Source organism: Rissa tridactyla, chromosome 9 (genome assembly GCF_028500815.1).
Source record: "Rissa tridactyla isolate bRisTri1 chromosome 9, bRisTri1.patW.cur.20221130, whole genome shotgun sequence".
Lineage (NCBI taxonomy): Eukaryota > Metazoa > Chordata > Aves > Charadriiformes > Laridae > Rissa > Rissa tridactyla.
Window position 1 is genome coordinate 16,742,207 of NC_071474.1, and position 22,793 is coordinate 16,764,999.

Sequence of the window (22,793 nt, forward strand, 5' to 3'; positions counted from 1 at the left end):
CTGGGAGGAGTAACAAGCAGTGAGGAGCTGAAAAGCTTTTATTGCTTTCTCAGGGAGAGGCATGAGTGCTCCCCCACACCAATATCCCCATTGCATGGGGGACCCGTCAACTCTTCTCACTGGTGACAGGAGCTGGAGAAGCTTGCTTGGGGGGCCAGGAGGAGCTCCACAGTGAGGGAGGTTCTAATGTAAAAAATGCTTTCTATGTTTATTTTAATTTCACAGAGTGCTGAGTAAACAGAGTAAAAGCTCCAGGACTACAGCAGGTCCTTGTTTACCTCGGCAGTTGTGACTCAGAGCAGTACTCCAAGGTGTACTCAGGGAGTGGTGATTGCTCACCTACAGTGGAGCTGACGTCTGGGTGGCAAGATGCATGTGGCTCAACCCACAAACTCCGTTTTATTAGCTTTCGTGTTTTGCTATTCATGCAAGAAGTCAGATTTGATTTCAGATATTGTGTGGTAGATAGACTGCTTGATACATTGATTAAACCTTTATTTTAACTCTTTGAAGAATCCAACCATAATATTTATTTCAGTGCACACAGATACAAACACTTCCTTGTTTAATTATTACATAAATACAAACAAGAATTCCTTTGAGCACTCCACCTCAGTAATTAGTTATACATCTTTCCAACGGACCAAATCTGCAAGGTCACATCAACTCCCAAAATGTTGCTATTAATCAAAAAGCAACAGGGAGCAAAATGTTGGGAAAAGCAGCAGACATCAGACCCAACAAGTCTCCTGCACTGTGTAGGAGACTCGAACAAATACTACTTCACTTTCTTAGCTGTACATTCATCTCTGGCCTGACCTACAAAGCTCCTACTATCTGCTTCCAGAGTAAGGGTTGCGGACGGCTACACAACTACGCTGCAGCTTAGGAGCATGTGCTTTCTCCAGCTCACGGGAGCCCCATGGAACAGCACATCCTCTGCCAGTCTGACAGTCCAACTCCCCCGCTCTGCCTACAGCCACGACAGAAAAACCCAATACACACCACTTTGAAGACCACTCCAGGTTTTCAGTTATGCATGTAAGGCCCAAACCTAAACATCCAGGAGCAGAGAGATCTTCCGTGAAGTGCATGTTGACAGCAGGAAAAGTCTAAGCTACTCAAAGTAAAGATACAAAAGTGGGAACTTCGCAAATGGATCATGAAAGTGCTTAACAGTCAGGGGACAATTCAGGTTCATTCATCCTTTGTCAGGGTTTGATTTTTACTTTAACCAATAATTACATTATGCCAGGGCAAGCAGGTCCCATTGAGTGTCCATAACAGAGAGACATTCTCATAACCAGATTATCCTCCACATGCACATTATTAATAAAGTTAGAAAATTAGTGCGATGGCAAATACTAAAAGAGTTTTGATTATTCAGTCCAGGACAGCTTTGAGAAGAAGTTACATTAAAATACAGCATGTTTGTATAGAATAATTGTCTTATATTCGTTTGATGTATATGTTAGTTTTACTTCACTGGCTTTTACAGGGTATCTTCTTAGTTAATGTGACAAGAACGCTATTCTTTGAATATTTTTTTCTAATACCCCAGCCCGTTTAAGACTTCATAAGGCTGTCATATCTTCTTCCTGTCGGATTCCATGCTTCAAGATTCTGTACTCGAATTTGTATTAAGCTTGTATCCTGGCTCTGTAGACTTTCATATTTCCATGATAATTCTTAAGACACCCAACAAAATAAAACTAAAAATCAATATACATGATCTCTGCTGGCTAAGTAGTTCGCTACATTCTGCCAATAAAGCTGATGCCCCCAAAAAGCAGAAGCATAGAAATGTATTGGGAACATGAAGAGTTCATCCAACTCTAGTGGAAGGCTGCTCTAATGCATGCATATGATCCCTGCATCTGCAGTACCTTTGTCTTATTAACTATGGGCAGAGGTTCACTTAACAGGTAAAGTAATAGTTCCTATTACTCTACACAACATAGGTTTTAGCACAGGAACAGCTATTCCCCCCACTTTTTTTGAGTATGTTAGAATGTTTAATATTGATATCTAGCATTCAAATTATTTCTGGAGCAAGAAAGCTAAATGAAAATTAATTTAGACATTTAGCTACCTTCGTAACTATAGACTTTTACCAGATGTGTGAACAAGCGAGTTCATTTGCAAACTAAGCATTCTTCATATATTTGCTATAAGAAACTATCAGGATACATCTTAGATTCAGTCTCACAGAAGTCATATTGGCATAATAATGTTTTGAGCAGAGATGTCAGCCAAAGAAGCTCTGAATACACTCCAGTAGGCTTAAACTGCTTCTATTTCACAAAACCCATAACTTTAACACTGGTTTCACAGAATTATGCAAAAGACCGAATTTAAATGCCTGTTACACCTTGTAATTCACCATCAGCATCATAAATATGCATAGGTTTCAAACTACTTCTGTTAAAGAGAAACCAAAGTGAAAAGCTAAGTATCAACTTTGAAGAAAAACAGCTGCATACCACTGCAGATGAGCTACCCTATTTTTATTTAAAAGGATCTCTGAAGAGGTGCAGTGTGATGCTGCATTTTCTTTCCCCTTTAATTTTCCATTTCTATGCCCGACCTTGGCTTCCTGTCAGAAAATTATTAACATTTTCTCTGTTGAAGACACCTCATTTAACTAAAGATCTTTTTCATTTGAACACTCAAGTACAGTGAAAAGATGCAAAGCATCCAAAAACCGAAGCCCAATCCAAATAAGTGTTTCTCTCCCCGCCAATTTTATCGATGCAAATCTGTATTCAGCATGATTTTACATTCTACATTAAGTTCCCCTGATCACTATCATCTGTATCACTATCAACTTATAAGTCTCATTTAAGTCTTCAAAGAACTTCTCTGTTAGATAATTTAAATATGTTTAATCCAGCTACTTGTTTATATTCCTTAGCAGTAAAACAGTTTAGCATCTTATCTCCAAAATAAAAGGCTAGCTAGCTGTTACCATCTTTAAGCAAAACACTAAACTTTATAACGAAAATTCAGAACAGGTGAAACAAGCTAAACCACAAGGTTTCAAAATTTGGGGGGATTGTGCAGAAATCAAAAAAGGAAATCAAGAGAAAAACTTAAGTCTCAGATATTAAACTGTAGCTGAAGACTTCGGCTTGCAGGGCTTCAACACAAAACCACAATAAACACCTGTGACATACCTTGCTTTTGACCTCTGGGTTTATTCAAACTCTGAGCTCCAAGTCAGGCCCATATAAACTAAAAAAAATAATTTTAAATGTAAACTAAAACCAGTTGAATGACTTTTCATCTAAGCATAGCACTCATGATTCAGAAAAGACAGCTGTTAGGTGAATATTGTTTCTTTCCCTCCATCCCTGAACAACTAGGACACAAATCAGATGCTCAGATTATCAATATCCCTTAACTTTTAGCTGCTGCAATTCATCACACTGTTGAAGACCTTAGAGACAGCTCTACCCTTTTCGCTACACTCCATATTAAAGCCAACATTTGTGATCCTTTTAAAATAAAGTCCTGGCTCAAAAACCAGCTTGCACTCAAGCAGCTTTCCTTTAAGCTTACATGGCAGCTTGCTAAGCAACATATTCCTTACGACCCCATCAGGACCACAGGAGTGGCTCAAGGTCTTTCAGGCGTGCTATAAATGCTGACTTTGACTCTACCTTGCTGAAAACAAAGACAATTTAAAGTGGTGTGCTAAAAGTGTGACCCAAATGCAGTACCAGTGGCTATACCTTTAGGCTGTACCAGGTCAGTAAGTGTATTCTGCCACACACACCCCCACTGCGCACCATCACCATGAGTGAGGCGTGCAGATGGACACAGACATTGGGAGAACAGGTACCCCCTAGAGATCAGCTTAGTGTTATTTCCAATTACTCTGCACAGGGCTGCCATTAACTTTGACAAACACAAAATATTGTGACAGTATCATTATGCGAGCTTTTTAGATGACCAAGAATTTCAGCCCATGCCATAAAATTTTGTAGTATTCACCATCAATGTTTGAATACGCATGAGAAGATGCCAAGGAACTGATGCAGTACACCTTTCTACATTTATGAGAGTATTTTCATAAAAATCTGTTTTCTTCCTTTGAAAAAAGATTTAGATATGAACCTACAAGCAAGTTCTTCCAAGTAATTTCAGATGAGATTTTTTTCCTCTGTGTATTCCCAGACAATTCTTGTGATCAATGTCAGTTACTGGATTAAATAATTATTTACAGAAAACTAAGCTATTCCTTGATACTACCACAAACCATCATTCTAGCACAGTCTGAAGAAGTCAATGCTCAGAAAGTTTCTTAAGGACAGAGACAAACATCACTTTAGACTCTATGAATAAACCTAATAAAACACTTCAGCACAGCTCATTTTGTAGTCAAGCTGCTTGTATCTTGGACATAGAATCCGCACAAACCTGAAAATAAAGAAAAGGACCCTTACAGAAAAGAAAAGGCCAAACTGGAAACAAAGTGTGTTGAAACATTTTCCTATGGAACCAAAAAAATAATCCAGGAATGATTTGGGCAGCCCCTATAACACAATGCTGAGTCTTGGCGTAGTACCAGTTTTTATGTAAACACAGCTAAGATTTTGCCAAGATAGTTGTGTCTAAATGGTGTTATTTACCAGAAGATAATTGTGAATAAAGGGATGTGGTAATTTTTTTTAATCTGTTGCTTGAGGTTCTTTGGTGCCATAAACAACATGTAAACAAAGTTTAGCATGAATTATTCAACACCTAAAATACTGAAACTCATTAAGGCTTTCAAATACAAAATCATTCTAATTATGAACACATAATTAAAAAAGAACAAAGAATATGAAATATGCAGGTATTTGTAATAACTTGCCAACCTATTCTGCGAGTTTTATTTATGCCTAGTTAGGTTTTGTTGAAAATAAAACCATTCTCCCCTTGCTTTTTTGAGAAGTACCTAGGCCAATTGAGAATGTTTGTCCCTGCAGGACTGTAAGGACAGACAATTCTGAAGTAGCCTATCCATTTTTATAGATAGCGTCTTTTTTTTTTTTTTAAGAAAAAAAAAAAGGAGGACATAATGCACACATCTTCAGTTCTCCTCCCTGTCTCCACATTTCAGACTTTGGGAGACTTGCTGAAACCTTAAATTACAGACTCCATCTAATCTGCCACACTGAAATGAAGGACATTTGTTTCATTGCTTATGGAATTGGAGCTTCAAACGTCCTCCAAGGTAACCTTTCACAAACACACACAAAAGAATATCAACAAAACTAAGCCCAGTAAGACCAAATCCAACATGACCAGAGTAACTCATTACATAAAGAGATCTATTTTTTTTTTAAACAAGCGAGGTACAAAGGCTGCAAGCAACTGAACAAATCTGCAAGTCTTTGCTATTTTACTATTGAGAATACAATTTTTTAGTATTTCGGACTAACTCCATTGTTAATACATCCAGTTAATAAAAGCTATTAGAATCACCTATGTTAATTAAGGAAAGCCTCAGGGTTCGTTCTTTAGGTTTTCCACAATACAGAAGAATACATGAGTAGAAACTGTTCTTTAGTAAAATTTGCAAATTGTTTATAATATAAGCAATACAAAATGCCTCTCCTGTAGGCTGTATCACATTTAAATGCAGAAGCATTCATCGAAAATCATGCGTGCACTAGAATGCCTTATCTAGTTAAGTTTTTAAATATGAAGATGAATAACCCACTTCACCATTTCCTATTAAATCTTTAAGTTTTATACGCAATAACATAAAATCTCATTCTATCATTTCAGATGTCTATTGATTTCACTTCAATTTAATTTAGTGAAAATGTGTTGGGTTTTGACCTGTACCTTCTCCTCCCATTACTGTAGCATTCAGAAGTAGCTGCAGAGCAGGACTGAAGTTCAGCGAGAGCACGCGGGTCACAGCCGTGTCACCTCCTGCTATTTCTAATGCTGTGGGGTATAGCACCACTGTTCCTAAGGGGTGGGCCATTCACCCCATCCAGGGCAGCATGCTATCCTGTTGTATGATTTAAAGCATAGGATGGAAAAGAGGATAAAGGCATAGAACGCTTTAACCATTTCAGCAAATCAGGCGGGATTTGAAGCTATAGAGTTGGTCATTAAGTGATATAGGTTTGGGATTCGCACTCCCACTCTCAAAACCCCCACTGATGCCACCACATGCTTTGGTTTACTTGAAGTACACTAACTGAGGAAAGCTTGTTTTCTACAAGGTTCCTTTAACATGCACAGTTCTATATATCATCTAGTGAAGCAATAGTGGAAAAACACATCACACATCAGGCATGTGATCTTTCACCATACCAGCCCTCTGCCTGTGTGGTTCCCCCCGCTCCTGCCCCCAACAAAATGTCAATCTGAACAACCTTGTGAAAACCTATGTTGTGCAGCTAAGCATGCCTCATCCGGTTAATGAAACCACCTCTTAAAATGCGTAGATTAAAGAATTAGACCATTACAGATATGCAGATGTGATTCTGCATACTCCTTATGCAACGTCTGACTGCCAGAATCACTTTGTTTCCGCTGAATCAGAGTAGGAAAGAACAGGAGGCAGCCCACAGCTACCCTGCTGTGGAGTTTGCTCCTGTCAAATCTCCATGTTTAGCAAGGGTTGATTTACATAGTGTTTGCATGAGAGAGCACCAGATAAAGCCCAAGTTTCTAAAGAGAGCAAGACAAGTGATTTAGTCATTGATGAGTCAGTAATGGCCTAGTTCAGCAGATGGGCTATCACAAGGAACAGATCCTTTCAAATAAAGTGTCAAAGAGGTTTCAGGTATTTGTAGTGGTTAAAGGTGCCATGGAACATTTTGCAAGAAGAGGTTTGTTTACTCTGGACTCCAGTTCTGAAGCAGTTGTGTTGCTTTTAGGTAGTGTCAACAGCAGCTTCCAAAAAAATACTCTGCATTTTAAATCATACATTTTAAAGGCTAGCATGACCAAAAGGCTTTCTGTATCTTTTAACACACACTTGTGGCCTGTGGTACACAGGCAATACCTAACACCAGCTATTCTACAGATGCCTATGGAGATTTATCCTCAGTGGTGTTTTACCAATTTAGTACTAATGCACAAATTGAATAATGTATATATCTTATTGCACTCTTTAAAATTCTCCAACAGCCTGTAGCAGTAACTGTAAGGAGTACTACAAAGATAAAAATTAATTTTTAATCTATGTTAAAGTCACATGTTTCATATACAGGCATTTAAGTAATAACATGACTTATTCATGACTAGGTTCATGAGTAGAGATAACATTTGTACATCTATTTTCTTCTCCATCACCTTGTCGCAAAGTACAAAATAGAACTTCTCTGCCTTTATACAATGTGTTTCACTGCAAGTTTCCCTTTAGCATCCACTACCACAGAAATCTGCACTTTAAAAGGGACCAGAAAAATGTTCCAATATTTACACACACCATTTAAGAAATGTTGTCTGGACAAGGTTAAGCCTGTTTAGGACTAGTAACAGCATAACTTATACACCACGTTATATACTATTACAGATAGCATTTAATGGACAAACCCCAAAATCACACTGGAAGTCTGTAACAAATTGGAGCACGCCCTTTGGGATTTGCAGATGAAGACAGAGGACCTCTGTAAAGGCTTGGAGAAAGTTACAGATGTAGAAGGGAAAGCTTGCGGAAGACAAGTGCAGAAGCCAAGAGGTAAAACCAGAGTCAAGCCAAGTATTTCAAAGTCACATGGCTGATCAATGGGAATGAGGACAAGCACAGGTTTCCTACACAAGGTTAGAATCAGAGAAGGTGTTAGACTGAACCACTTTCATCAGCAATATTGAAGGCTTATAAACAGATGAAAAAAGTACTAAGGTAGAACTGAAGGAGCAGAACTTCACACAGACACTGGAGACCTGCCTGGATCAGGCTAGGCTCCCATCATCTCGCCAACTGAGGCCATTCCACCATTCCCTCTTAAGATTTATTGCCCTTATTCTCTTTCCTATTTGAGAAGGTAGGATCTGTCACTCAGTCTATTGCAGACCAATCACAATGTGGTGTGGATACATTGTCTGCCAAAACCCCTCTGACACACTATAGGTTATTGATGCTCCTAGCAGATCACAACACAGAGACGACAACAGCTGTTAGGAATATGCCCCCTAGATATATTCCCCAGTACTTCCTTATTAAAACAGCTCCAGAACAAAACCACATCCACTGAGAGTGCAATCACAGAGGCTCTGCACAGCTTTGATACTTCAGTGAGGTTCTCACACACTGTCACACTAGAGACAGTAAGATAGCAATAGGAATAAAGGGGAAAACAGTATGTTTAATTACATTATGTTTATTACAGTAGCAAATGGATAGAACAATAGAGTGTACTCCCCCACCTACCAGTTCTAATACTTAGATGTCCTGACTTGCCCTGACTCAAAAAAATTTTACTCAATTTTAGTTCTTGAGTATATCCCCAAGTCTTCAAAAATATCATGAATGAAAAATAAGTGACTAGGCATCTCATTGATATATCATGCCAAAAATAGTAAGTGGTTTCATTTAAATGAGGTGGACTTCTACCCATCTCGAGAGTTTTAATTGGTCAAGAATAAATGCAAAACAAGCCCTAAAAGGACACATTTATCTACAGAATGTAAAAAACATTCTTCATTGTTCACTGTATCCTGTTACTAGCTTGAACATAATTTTAGCTACTGAATTGGTCCTTTTTTGTTTTGGCAATGAGATGATATTAACTTCCCCTTTGTTTTTTCTTTTCCTGTTTGTACACCTGCACTCCCAATGAGCAAACAGCAACAAGACTAGTATTTTCTAGTTAGCCTACTACTCTACATCTGTAGAGAGCAGAATGACAAAATACTTTCGAAGCGCTGGGTAAAAATCACAATAACCTTGACTTTTAATGTTAAGATCTAATTGTAGTCCCCAAGTAAAATAATTTTGAAATAAAAAAATGGATATTCTTACAAAATACCGTCTGCTTCAGATGTAAAATTCACAACCATAGCTACTTCACAACAGGTAGTCTATACCCCAATTACTGACTCTCCAGCTACATATTTTGAAGCGTAGACTAGGAAGAACTGCTCAGAGTCTTAAGTGCATTCTAGAACAGTAGAAAGTTACCATTGGTATTCCTGATTGAAGTCTCTCCCCCCCACACTAAGTTATGAGCTATTAAATTGTTCTTGAGTATGAGAGATCCAGTACAAATGACAGCTCGCTTTGTCCCTTGCAGTCCCAGGCTAGACTCTAGCCACACTCAGCACAAAGAAAAATCCTACCATATAGCAGCAGGATAAGCCTGCTAACTGCTTGTTCAATTTTCAACGTATTCTGGTCTGAGAACAGACCCACGTAGTGAAAGAGCCAAGTGAAAAGTTACCTAATGGCCTCAGGTGCAAAAATGCCTCAGCCTGTACCATTAAGAAATTATCCAAACAAAAGAAAACCTGATTTCAGTAGGTGAACACTCTCGAGGTGTGTCACACTAAATAGCTATTCATGACTAATTCATTAATTGCGGTAACAACATGCTTCTCTCTTACATTCAAACTACCACCTTCAGAACAGATTCGTCAGAACATCCTTAGTGACGGCAAAAGGTTTAAGAAGCATCTGCCTTATATACTAAAGGTGCAGGCTGTACCATCAATACAGCCCAAATATACTTGCTTCAGCACTTGTGTCTTTCACACGGTTAAGACTGTTTTCAGAATAAACAAGCCTTAAATTCCTTTCCCCAAAAGAAACTTTCAGGACTGGAAAAAAAAAGTTATTCAACTTATTCTATGTCACTGAAACAGGGATTTAGAATACTGCATTGTGTTCTGCTCTTCTGGGTGTGTTTTAGGTATTCCTTTCTTATCCAGAATTGGAAGGTTTTAGTTCTGTCAAGACTGTATCCATAATGGCTTAGTTTTGGGCAGTCTGACACATGCAGCTGAACTTTATTTAGTCTGAGTTTAAGTACAGGCTGCAATACTTAAAAACAAGAAGAGGTCAAGCTCAGGACTCCTAAACTAAAGATCAAAATCTGCTCTTACAGAACTTATTTGTATTTTTACTGGTGAATTGCATGGGAGCAGGTAAGGCAGCTAGCTATTTCAGCAGGAAGTAGGGAGTACATTTTTAGTGATTGCAATGCTTTTCTGAAGTACACTGTATTTACTTCTTTCTCAATATGGCTTTATTAGTGACTGTTTTAAGAAACCAGGTTTAGGCTTGGAGTTCCCCCCACATTTCCCATACTCTGTACTGTCCACAATACAACATGAGCCCACCCAAGTACACGTCTCAAGGAAAAAAAAAAAAACAACACACCAAGGAGCAAGTTAGGAGATGCAACTGATATTGATGTTCTAATTATTCTTTCCTCTTCCACTATCACCAACTAAAGGCTGAGTGTTCATTTTGCTAGAAGTACTTTGTAACCTCCACTAATTCCAATTCTTTATAATTTAAGACACACCACTACTGATGTATAGACCACTGGAAGCTCTGCTGTAGAACAAGCACTTGTAACTATGTAAAGACAAACTTTTAGCATTGTAAAGATGCAGGCCCGCTTACCTTAATCCATCCCATTAGTGCCACCTAACTGCTTAACATCACTATAACTCTGCATAGAAAACTGCACTGTACACAGCTACAAAGAAAACAGACCCTGCCAAGATTAACCCATGGCTTGAGGAAGGTTAGATTATCCAGAAACACTGTACCACCCCTCTCTTTTAACGAGGAAGACTGTTCATTTTGCCTAGAACAATACCAAATATGGGAATAAGTAGCCACTGTTTTTCAGTTTCCTCTCAAGCGTTCCTAGAATGAACCAAGAATAAAAACACAAAGTAAACTACAGGAAGAAACCACTGCTGGTCATGAACTTAATCAGCATATTGAGATCAGGTCTCTATGGACTGGGTGTGCTGGTATTTCAGGCATTATGAGCCCTGGAATGAGAATTCCTATTTACCACTAGAAAAAGCTTTAAAAAGTAGCACTCATGGGAACAGCTTTAAGACTTCTGGAGAAGTCAGCTGGGTAACCAGCACTAGGAACTGATAAACTAAGTATTCCTTTCAATATTAAAACTGACAGTTAACAGTAGTACTATCTACATTAAATAACCCATTCTCTACTATGGTGCACTGAAGTTTAACCACTTTATAGCCTCATAAGAGGCCCATGCACTTTGTTAAACACATTCCCGAGACTGAGGACAAAGTGAGTGGTGACTGTAGCAAGTTCTGTAGAGAATAGATTTTCTGTGTGTTTGAAGGCTTTAGATAGAACAGATTAATCTCTGTTGTTGTGTGTTCTTTTTTAAACTACAACAGAACCCATTTCAGCTGTATCAAACGTAAGTTTTGTTAACCACATAGCATCATATATGCCGATTTAATTGCTATCTAAAGCAAGTATCAAACTGGGCAAATTTTTTATTTTCTCCAGTACCTTGGATCTAGTCCTTTATTGCCATGCAGATGTACATTATTACATAGTGCTGTAAGACAAGCGCGACAGTTACAGACAAATATCTAAGCTGCTTAAGAAACCTGATTTCGTTGCTAGAAACAGGTACTCAACATATATCTTGAGTTCCCCATATTGGATACTCAGGCATTGTCGAGTCCTCTTTCACTTGCTTAGGTACACTTCTAATCTGTCTTGTTCTGCTCAAGACCTGCCCCTATCCTCCTATCTGAAAATGAACTCTATGGTTGCAACCCAACGCTGAGACAAAAAAAGCAAGTGAAACACAGCAAAATAGCAAAAGCAGTGGCCCCTCCTACAATGAAGTCATTCTCCCTTTCCCCCACACAACTCTGCTTTAAATGGAACTCAAGTTTTTGCTCATTAAAGGCCAAATCTCAAAGCATACCTCTATAGACGTAAACAATGTCATAACAGGACCTCCATTTGTTACAAGCAACATTCAAGTTCACTGTTTCCCCTGTGTCAAGCCTAATACATCTTAAAAAACAACCATAGCATAGTATGTAGAAGTTACTGCAACTCCAACTTTAAGAGCAAAGTCTATTTGCTGATAGTCTATTCCTACAAACCAGGATCACCAACAGAATGGGACCTGGGTCCTTACAGGGCTCGGAAACACTCTTCCTGCAGGGACTTTGCCTTCAATCGCTGGTAAGTGGAATGTGACACTGGCCATCAAGTATGAAACCCTGAGGGGCCCACCGAGTCCCATCACTTAGCTGGAAGAAAAATGTTCCTCCTCACACAAGCACTGCATGCTAATGCCACCCCTTCCGAGCGCAACAAGCAAATGTGGGCTTTAAGCATCTGTAATTAGGAACTCTTGGCTACCCGAGGAAGAAGCGGGAAGAGATGCTTTGCAAAGCCAACAGTCACTGCAGAGCAAGTAAACAGATAACAGTTTGGATACAATTCAGGATAGATTTATGCAGCTGCAGCTCTTTTGCCATAGATATCTCAGCAGGTTTAAGCTGCTGCTCAGCAGCAATAGGCCTACAATCCCCCTTCCACCAGGGCCAATCAATTCCAGAAAGTCACCTTACTCCAGTCTATTCAAGTCTTGCAGGTTACACAAAGAACAGCCAGGATAACTTCTCAGAGTAGGACAATTTAGACAATTTCAGTTTTTGAGGGTATTTTGACTTTTCCCACTGCAAAGACCAGGATGTTTTTGTAGGAACCTTCGGTTTCCTGAATCTAGCAATTATTGACCAATATAGTAGTTCCCAGCATATATTTAAAGTTGAGGGGAAGCACTGAAAAAGGCTTTGAAGACTACCAACAATACAGCATCAAGTCCTGGAAACACGACCGTGCATAAGGCACAGTTTTTTAAGTGGAGAGAAAAAAAAAGTGTAGCTGAACTAATTCTGTTCTTAGTGGAACTACTGTATTTTAATCAGCAAAGTCAAATATTTTTTTTTCGTGGATTAAAGCAATTCAGAATTCAGGAACTAAACAAGTTTACAGAAGAACAGTGTCAGCAGGATATTATATGGTATAGAAGCTATACATAAAAAATAATGCTTTGTAATACATCCATTTCCACAGTATCCAAATTCTTAATTCAAATTATGGTAGGAAAGTATCAGAAATTTCCAAGCAGGAATACTGTATCAGTCTAACTTGCTTCCATAAAAACGGTACTATCAAGAATCAACAAAAATTATAGAACTAAATGATACAAGAATCTAATAAAATGATGGATTCCTGTGACTAAGTAGTTTTTCTCTATATGATGGCATCCTATCACTAGTTTCCTCAAAAACACCAGATTTCTTGACCTATATTTAGACAGCAAATTATAAGTGCCAATACCAAGACAGCAGAAGTATTTATGCAAAATCCATGTTTCATTGGCTTTACCAGAAGATATTTATAGAATCATTTATTAATTCAGACTATGTAGACACCTAGTACCTCTGTGCTCAGAAAGCAACGATGAGTGACTTCGTAGCTTTATATCCTTTCTGGAATGAACCTCACCAAATCCGAAATGCCGCACTTAAATTAAGTATATATGTACTGTAAGTATGACTGTTTTCAATTACTGTTAAAAACACTTTTGCACATTTCCCTTTCTTTAGGTATGTACTGAGTACAGTTGGGGATGCAGTACAGGAAAACGAATTCTTTCATTATTGATAAACAGACAAATCAAACTCTTCTCAAATACTGAAAGAAAAGGCAAATACTCAAAAGTATGCACTTGTTTTTGAGTACCATGAAGTGGCCTCTAAGATTAGGTTTAATGAAAGTACTCCTTCAATATGGCCTCAAGAACACTGCTTTTTTCACTTAGCAAATGAAATATTTTCCAGCTCATATACTAAAACATCTGCAATAAGTCCAAAACCTGAGTGATCTAAAAGGTGTCCAGTTCATGCCAGAACCACCACCACAATAGCTCAAAGCCCAACAGCTAAGAGAATGCTAATGCTGTACATATACCTAGGTAAACTTTTGTCCTTGAAATCTTCCTACTAACCTCCCAGACCAGTAATATTTTCATACCAAATGAGCTTTCAAAGTGTACAGGGGTCACAACCCAATGGACTTCAAATGTGTTGGCAGCATTTGTTAAAAGAAATTCAAATACACTTTGTATCAGCATCCTTCTTTACAAAGTTGGGAATAACATAGGGTTAAGAGTTACTGCAAAAGCAAATTTGGAAGCAACTTAGCCATTTGTGCAGACTTGTATCCTTCAAGGCAGGAAAAAAACCAAAACAAGATGAGACAAATTCTTGACTACTGCTTGGCACTGCAAATATATTACTGACAAGAGGTCCCAAGTTTCATCTTTCTGCATTTCTGCTATTAGCAATATACAACTCAAAGCACAGGAAAAGACATAAATCACTGCAAAAGATAACAGCATACACTGGTAAACCACCTAGAATTTAAAACCTCACAAATGTTGTGGAATGTCAGATTGAAAACAGAAGACTGTCCTAGGTGCAGGATCAAACATCTGGCAGCATATTACTTCATAAGACACCAGCATGAAAGATTTAAAATCCTGAGCGTTAAGAACGTAGGACATGTTTTATAAAGGATATCAGGCTGCATTGTTCAGACTTGAATATGACTTCAACACTTAAATTAGACAAGACTGACCGAGAACTGGTTACAGACTCAGGCTCAGCTGATGAAGGTGATTCAGCGAGTGGTTCTGAGCTGGCAAGGAAAAAACCCTCATGCTTCCTGTACAGGGACAAGTGTAGCTAGTCACTGCAAGACGGCTAGCCCGGTTTGAAGGACACCAACAAAACCCTCTCATTTAGACTTCAGATTGCTGAACAGGGCATCAAAATAGCTTCTTGAAACACATGCTTTTGCATAAACCATTTATGTTCCTTTTTTTGACAAAGCAGGCTAAAGAAAGAGATCTATCATCATCCCACACCAAGAATATAAAGCTGTTGCCTTTCGCATTGTTCCCCTGTGAGGCAGAAGTGGCTTTCACCGGAGACGCTTCTGGCAGCTGAAGAATCACCCAGATGACAGGAGAGTCCTTTTTACGCTTACAGAATGGTGTTGATCTTGAAGCATGCTGAAGATCTGATAACATCTGGCTTTAAAGTTCACATCTAGTTGTTGAATTTATGTCAGTAGATAATTCTTCATACTTAAAAGCTCCTCTGAAGTATGCTTCCCAATAAGCATTACTTATGATGATAACTGACTCATGCTGCAATTACCAATACTGCTTTCCTTGTCAACTTTCCCATTGGCTTTGTTTAAAAAAAAGTCTTTTCAGTTTAAAAACACTTAAACAGAAGTGTTTTTTAGAAATACACTTTACAGTTTATGAATCCAATCCACCAATGGTTTTAATGCCAATTAAATGCCACTATGTCTTTCGAAAAAGATCCTTGACCACACACCCCCTTCCTAGGCTATTTACATTAAGTAATCTTGAGCTTAGATGTGCTTGCTGTTGTAAACAAAGCAGTCAAACTCCGAAGCCATTTACACATTTGTATGAAGCACATTTAATAAAATAGGCAGAACACACCTGTAAGGTTCAGCATGTGGAAATGCTTTAAGAAACTTCTTCCTACCACAGTAATGACAGTCAAGCAGAGAAAAGGGATTGATGCACTGCCAGGACGTGACTGCACACCTGGTCTCCCCAAGGGGTATTCACATTTTTGAAGAAGTGAGGGTAGGAGAAGGGGAGGAAATCAGTAAGCGGAGGACAGGAAAGCTGGAAGGTGAGCATGAGTCAGGAGATGAGCGATAGCCGTACTTCCTGGGCAGGACAGTGATCGGCATCTCAGGAATGTGGCAGAAGGGAACAGGCTAAGGGAAAGACTGATTGAGCCCAGGTAGGTCTGGATAAGACCTCACACCCAAGCTCCCCCAGGAGTGCAACAGCAGGCGATGATTGCACAAGTGTCATAACCATCAGGTGAGGCAAAGGTCTAAACAACTTGTCAGAGTAAGAGACAGCTCTCGGTTCTGATCTTAAGATAGGGAGAAAATTCTTGTTTACTTCCTGCCATGTTTCTCTGGTATTTTAAATGCTTTTACACCCATGTAGTAGAAATAAGAAGAGCCAAAAAACATACAACAGCTAACAGAGTCCTTTGGCTACAGCGGTTTCAAAAATTAGTAAGCAGACCATACACCTGTAGTACTTATCCATACACACGCAGTACAAAAAGACACTTCCACAGGAGTAATAGGAATGCTGGTCATTTGCTAGTGACCAGAAAAAGCTCCTTGGCAGACAGTAGGATAGCAAGGAAATTAATGATCTCTAACAGATGAGAAAAATGGGTAAGAGAGCCTTTATATTATTTTTCCCAAAAGGTTTAGTCTTCTATACTGATGTAAACCTTTGCTGCTCATATTCAAGGTGAGATTTTAGATAGTACAAAGTGGCTTCATTCAGAAAGTTAACAATAGTGCAAGCCAACCCTTTCTTGCCAAAGCCTGTGCCTGGTGATTTCTGTGTTTGCGGAAGGACTGAACTATTTTCCAAATCCTTATTTTTATTTATTTTTTTTTTTTAAAACAAACACATACACACACACACACTCTTCCCAGTTCTAAGAACTACTACTTTGATTTTACTCCTAGTCTTGCACTGTTAACTCCTAGAACAAAACCTGTTTTAATTAGGTACAAAATCCCTTTCTAACATCACTCTTGTGCTTTCCAGTGCCCACACACCTCCTAGATCCAGAATCCAGCTTCCTAAAAAAAGCAAACTGAAGTACTGCATTACAATAACGTTTTAGAAAACTGAAAAGGGAAGCAGATCAATTTGTCAGTCATAAGCCATGCACTGTGGCAGCAACCAGAAGCAAAGGGTAAGCAAAAACCTGACAACTTGCAGGCCAATACAGTGAGCCAGATCACAGGTTAGTCCTTGTCAGAACTCTCCCTGCAGCTCCAGTTAGCTCACTCCGAGGGCTACCCAGGGTCCCTGGCAAAGTAAGTGCAAGAGCTAGGAGCTTCGGAGGAAAGATTGCCTCCTACCTTTTTGTTCCTTTCCTCATCAGATGCAGCAACTAAAACTAACTAGGTTTTATTGATATATAGGATGCTTTTGTAGCTGTGAGGATGTCTATTTATGTGTTCTCTGTCTATGCGTTAGCAATACACACATACTGTATTAAAAGGCAAATCTAAACATGCAGGCATTTCTATTCCTAATTTCAGCATAAGGAATTGGAAAAGTACAAAAACATTTATTCTTTGATATAACTTGGATAGAGCAGTACATGGCCATTTAGATAGATGTCACTTTTACACTAACTCTTAAAACTGGGAATAGATTAAACTGGTATTTATGAAGGAAAAATATTTAAAACTATTACAAATGGAGGTGAGAAGACTTCTCAAGAGAGATGCATAACTTCTTAGTGTTTCAAGCAAGGAAATATACTTTTCATGTTCAGATGAGAATATTACTAAGATTTTGCTGAGAACTCAGTAAAAGCTTGACAACACTTCACTGGCTAGCTGTCACAAAGGCTTGTTTTAACTTCCCCTATGCCACATATGCAGGAATGCTTTAAGATGAGGCAGTAAGACTGGGGCAAGTTATCCCTTCAAGTTAAGAAGTGGCTGCAAATAGTTTACTTAAACTACTAATAGCATTGTCACCCCATTTCCTTCACTACAAGCTAGTTATGTATGGAGAAGGGAAAAAAGCAATCCTGGAAGGCAAAAGAAACTATGAGAAAAATGCTTAAGATGTACATATATACACAATCATATTTTCAGCTGCATTTGGGTAACATTCTGCATACATCAGTATTTTCTGAAAAAGTGTGCTAACATACATAATATATCCATAAACCATTCTAGAGGTCTAAACTTGAAAGGAACAGAGACAAGCATGCACACAATGTAAACCTAAACAAAACACACCAAGTATGAATGACTAGATTTGCTATGGAACATGCTACTGTGTTTTATTATATTTTATGTATCTGCCAGACAGAAACACCATATAGCTGGAAGATTTTTCCATTAATGCACCTCTAGACATAATGCAAAGCACATGCTGTTACCCTCTCTACTATTCCACATTTGGCAGAGAGCAAGGTTTGAGCTTATGCTACTGTCTGCAGCACCAGACAGAAAAGCACCCTTCAAATGCAGAAGCATCAGTGTCTTGTTTGTGACTTTCCTGCAGGAAAAAAGACTTTAAGACAGTATAAGGTCCCAACTCATATCACACATAAGCTATCTGAGGACCAAATCCTAAAGGCTAGCAAGTCTTTTCAGGCTAATTGAGTCATTTTCATTTCTGCAGACTTTCGTAGGCACTATATGTAATCAAGACATCCCCAGCACCTCACTGGACTGGGCTACAAGTATCTGACCTCTACTGATGTCAAGCTATGTTGAACTGCTATAAAAAGGTTCCTTTTTAAGAATCAACTGGTTCTCCTTCCGTCTTTGTGGAAGAGGTGGAAACAGGAAGACACCAAATATGCCCAGATAAAATACACATACTGACTGCAGTGCTACAGAAAAATGCTTAGCATTGAAAAGCTGGTTAAGGAAAAAAAAAAGCTTGTGTGTTGCCTTTAACATAAGTGAATTAGACAAGCCCAACTTCCTCGACAATTTGTGAGTTACTTCAGATACTACTGAACCTGCTTCCTCTTGGAGCCTTCCCTTCTCAGTCTCACCAACTAAGTGGTACGAAACTTCAGCAGAAGTAATCTAGAACAGAGATTATGCAAAAGCAGGATAAACTGATTACTGATGGGTTGATGCTGGTGTGTTTCTTTTGGTTTGTGTTTAGGGCTTTTTTTTTTTAATAAATATGGTAGCAGTTTATGTCTTAGAAACAGTATTAAGTTTGCTGATTAGTGTTCAATGTTTTATCCATAAGAGAGTCAAAGCCATCTGATAGTACTCAGGGGAACAATCTTTCCCTGAAGACTACAGAGCTACTTTAAATGAAAAGTTCAAGATCAGATTGTCATATTAACATGACAAGACTAATTTTGTAACCTAACACAGATTCTCCATCCATCTCCAGATAAGATCCTGTAATGCATCACTACCTGATGAAGGTCCAAACTCACAGTATAAAAGCAAAAGTTGCATAAAGTTCACCTGACCTTACATTTCATTTCAAGCAAGTTTCAGCTTAGTGCTGCTGAGAGCTTTCCTGAACATTAAGGATCCAGTCCTTCACTGGAGTGGGACTACTTTACACTTACATAATACACATTTGTGAAGATTTACAAGTTGCAGCTAAGCTGTTAGAGGTTCTAGTTTATTTTGAATTTAAAATATCAAAACACAAAGTTAACAAAATGGATGCATTTCAAGAGAAAAATTTCAACAGCTGCCATATGTTCCTTAAACCTATCAGCTTTAGTGCAGCTTTGCCCCACTGTTGCTCATTCCCACCTTGTACTGCCGCATACAGCCACAAAATAGCTCACCCATTCCACATTTGCAGATCTCCTGAAACCACACTGTTAACTGGATACAGATATTGATCTGGATTAAAAATAAACCAGCAAAAAAGTACAAGCATATTGCTAAGTTGCACCAAGCTGCACAATCTTGCCAGCAGACCTGAGCAGTGCAACGCACCACAGCACTGAGGCTAGAGAAGGCAGCACATTTACACCAGCATCACCTTTACACGCTCTGCTGTATCCGACTGCCTGAGAAGCATGAAACTACCACCGCTCATGTCAGTGGTAACTCAGCACCGTGGACCCTGCCAGAACAGAAAAAGTTCACTCTAAGGTCTACAGAAACGATATGTCAGAAAAGACTTTAAAGAACAGAAAGCAGTCCTATGACATTCAGGCTTTTCTCCTCCTCCAAAGAAATCAAAATTGCCAAGACAAAAATAAGGGAAATAATGTGAATTTTTTAATACAGCACACAGAATGAATATAAAGATTCAGGATATTACTAGCATGATTCATGTTCGTAGGCAATCATTTTAAGTCCTGACAGGCAATCCTTCTGCCAGCTTTTTAAGTTACAAAAGACTACATTCTAATGATTATCAAACAACTGTTTGGGCATAAGTCTTCAAGAAGAGCAGTGCTTTTAAAAACAAGCCTTTCTGGTTTGCTTGTAATCATTACTTATGGACAATCTTAAAAACACACTTCACATTAGTTTGAGATCTCACAGTGAAAAGATTAATTCAAGACTACTTCAGTATCAAATTAAAAGCTGAAGAATAACTGCCTGAACAGTTCCCTGAAAAGGATATTGTGTGAAAGAAGCTAGTTGTCTTAGTTTGATAAAGCAAAACTCATCAACTATGTTAACAATTAGTTATGTGTCTTTAGAAGAACTATATTTTGACTAAAACCTTTCATTAAAAAGGAATTAATGGAGCCCACAGCAGATCAACTAACAGACTCACTGATCTCAAAGTATTACTGTTAACAGGTAGGCATCTCTGAAGGACCTGCACCAAGGACTTACAATCCCATTTAACATGTCAGCAGCGTAGGCAACAATACGTAATCTCTAGCAGAAGTCCGTAACTGCCACAGGTGTCTGTGAACTAGCAAACACTAAGGTGCAAAGGTTATGGTTAAAGAGTTAATTTGAGCCACCTGGCTAAACAATCAACTCATAGAGAACACAGGTACACATCTTACTCAAAGCTCCTTACCAACAACAGGACTGGATCAGCTGGTGGTATCACTATCCCTGAGTGTGACCGAAATTTCAGGTTCCTAACCTCTGCAATACTTTAAATAAAGTAAAGGCTTGTACTCAACATAGGCATAAGCAGGCACAAGTGCACTTGCCTCAGAAAGTCAAAGCACAGGCACTGGTAATGGGAAAGGCATCCTTTAAAAGATATTGGGAGCAAAGGGCCCAACCTAACAACCCACATAAGTCAGTAAAGCTCTGAATACACAAGGACCAGGTTGGTCAGTCTTTAAAACTTCACCTTAGTTAAGCTTTAGTAGGAATAATGCAGAAGTTTTCCAAGTATCTTAACTCTGCAGCACTTCACTTCAGGACAGTTTTTAATAAATAACTTCGTTTAAAGGTTATGAATTTTAGCCTAGTTTATTACCACATAAGATTTTTCCCTACTTACTCTTAAGTTCTTGTGTAACAGGTAGTCATAACCATTATTTGGGTTACTCCAGGATGAAAGCTATAATCAATCGTCAGGAGCCAATCACTAAAGACAGACCAGGTTCAACTGCTGAACCTCAGTTTTTTCCCCAACCCAGCACCGACACCACATCCCCCGTCCCCCCGGGCGTCACACGCACCCGGCGGCCGCAGCGCCCCGGGACCCGGGCTCGGGAGCTGCGCTGGCCGCACACGGCTCGGCTGTCCCCCGCCGCCCGCCACCGGGCCACCCGCGCCCAACACCGACGCTCGGACTCGGTGCCAGGGACCACCAGCCGGGGGTCTCCACACAGAAACCCCCGGAGAAGCCCCTCTGCGGCGGAGATCCCGCACCTCTTGCCCAACGCCGCCGCCTCCCCTTCCCACAGGATTTTTCCCGCTGGAGGACACCAACAGGCCAGACCTCCTTAGACGCCGGCCGGCGAGAGGACGGGCGGCCCCGAGACGCGGCTGAGGAGCGAAGCCGCCGTGCCCCACCGGCGGAGCCCACCGGGCCTGCTCCACACCTCCCCACACACACACCGGCTCCGGTAACACAACCGCCCCGTCGCCACGGCCCCTTCCCGGCGAGGAGCGAGCAAACACGGCCGGCAGGACCCCCCCCGGCCCCGCGCCTACCATCGCGGCTCCCCGGCGCTCCGCCGCTCTCCTCAGACAGGCCGGCGCCCGCCGCCCAGGGAAGGGGGAGGAGGGAGGGTGCGGGCCCGCCCTCCCCGCGCGCGCAGCCAGCCGCCAGGGCGGGGCGGCTCTGCGAGGGCTGGGGCTCGCGGCAGCGGCTGCCCCGCGCCCGGCCGCGCGGGCGATGTGTCCATAAATGGCGAAACTCGGCCGCCCGCGCAGCCAATGACCGCGCGCGCCACCGGCACCGTCATCCCCCGGGGGGAATCCCCGCGCGCGCGCCCCGCCGGCGGAACGGGCACCCGCCACCCGTGACGCGCGAGAGCGGAGCGGGGCCGGCACCGCCCCGAGCCCCGCCCCGCCCCCGCCGCACCGAGGCGCTTCGGCCCCGGCGACAGCGGCAAAGACGACGCGCCTGGATCCCGAGGGGACACCGAGCGTGCCGGGCCTCTCTGATGTCCTTATCAACCACCGGCGCCAGAGGACCGGGGGCACCCTCGGTCAGTTCGCACATGACACCGAGCTGGGCGGGAGTGCGAGGACCGAACGGGCCGGATCGACGGGCCGAGGCCAATGGTGTGAGGTTCAACAAGGCCAAGTGCCGGGTCCTGCACTTGGGTCACAACAACCCTATGAACACCACAGGTTTGGGGCAGAGTGGCTGGAGAGCTGCCCGGTGGAAAAGGACCTGGGGGTGTTGGTCGACAGCTGGCTGAATATGAGCCAGCAGTGTGCCCAGGTGGCCAAGAAAGCCAACAGCCTCTCGGCCGGTATCAGGAACAGTGTGGCCAGCAGGACTAGGGCAGTGATCGTCCCCCTGTACTCGGCACTGGTGAGGCCCCACCTCGAGCGCTGTGTCCAGTTTTGGGCCCCTCACCACAAAAAAGACATTGAGGTGCTGCAGCGGGTCCAGAGAAGGGCAACGGAGCTGGTGAGGGGTCTGGAGCACAAGTCTCATAAGCAGCGGCTGAAGGAGCTGGGGGTGTTGATCCTGGAGAAGAGGAGGCTGAGGGGAGACCTTCTCGCTCTCTACAACTCCCTGAAAGGAGGGTGT

General features: G+C 40.9%; 1 protein-coding gene across 1 annotated transcript in view; it reads right to left on the reverse strand.

Annotated features, from left to right (window-relative positions):
* The window catches only part of MYO1E (myosin IE), an 88,627-nt gene extending 66,652 nt beyond the window's left edge, over window positions 1-21,975 (reverse strand). Inside the window, exon 1 of the mRNA XM_054214569.1 lies at window positions 21,740-21,975. Coding sequence (XP_054070544.1) covers window positions 21,740-21,742 — 3 coding nt within the window. The 5' untranslated portion in view covers window positions 21,743-21,975. The remainder of the gene's footprint in view (window positions 1-21,739) is intronic.
* Window positions 21,976-22,793: the final 818 nt, after the last annotated feature.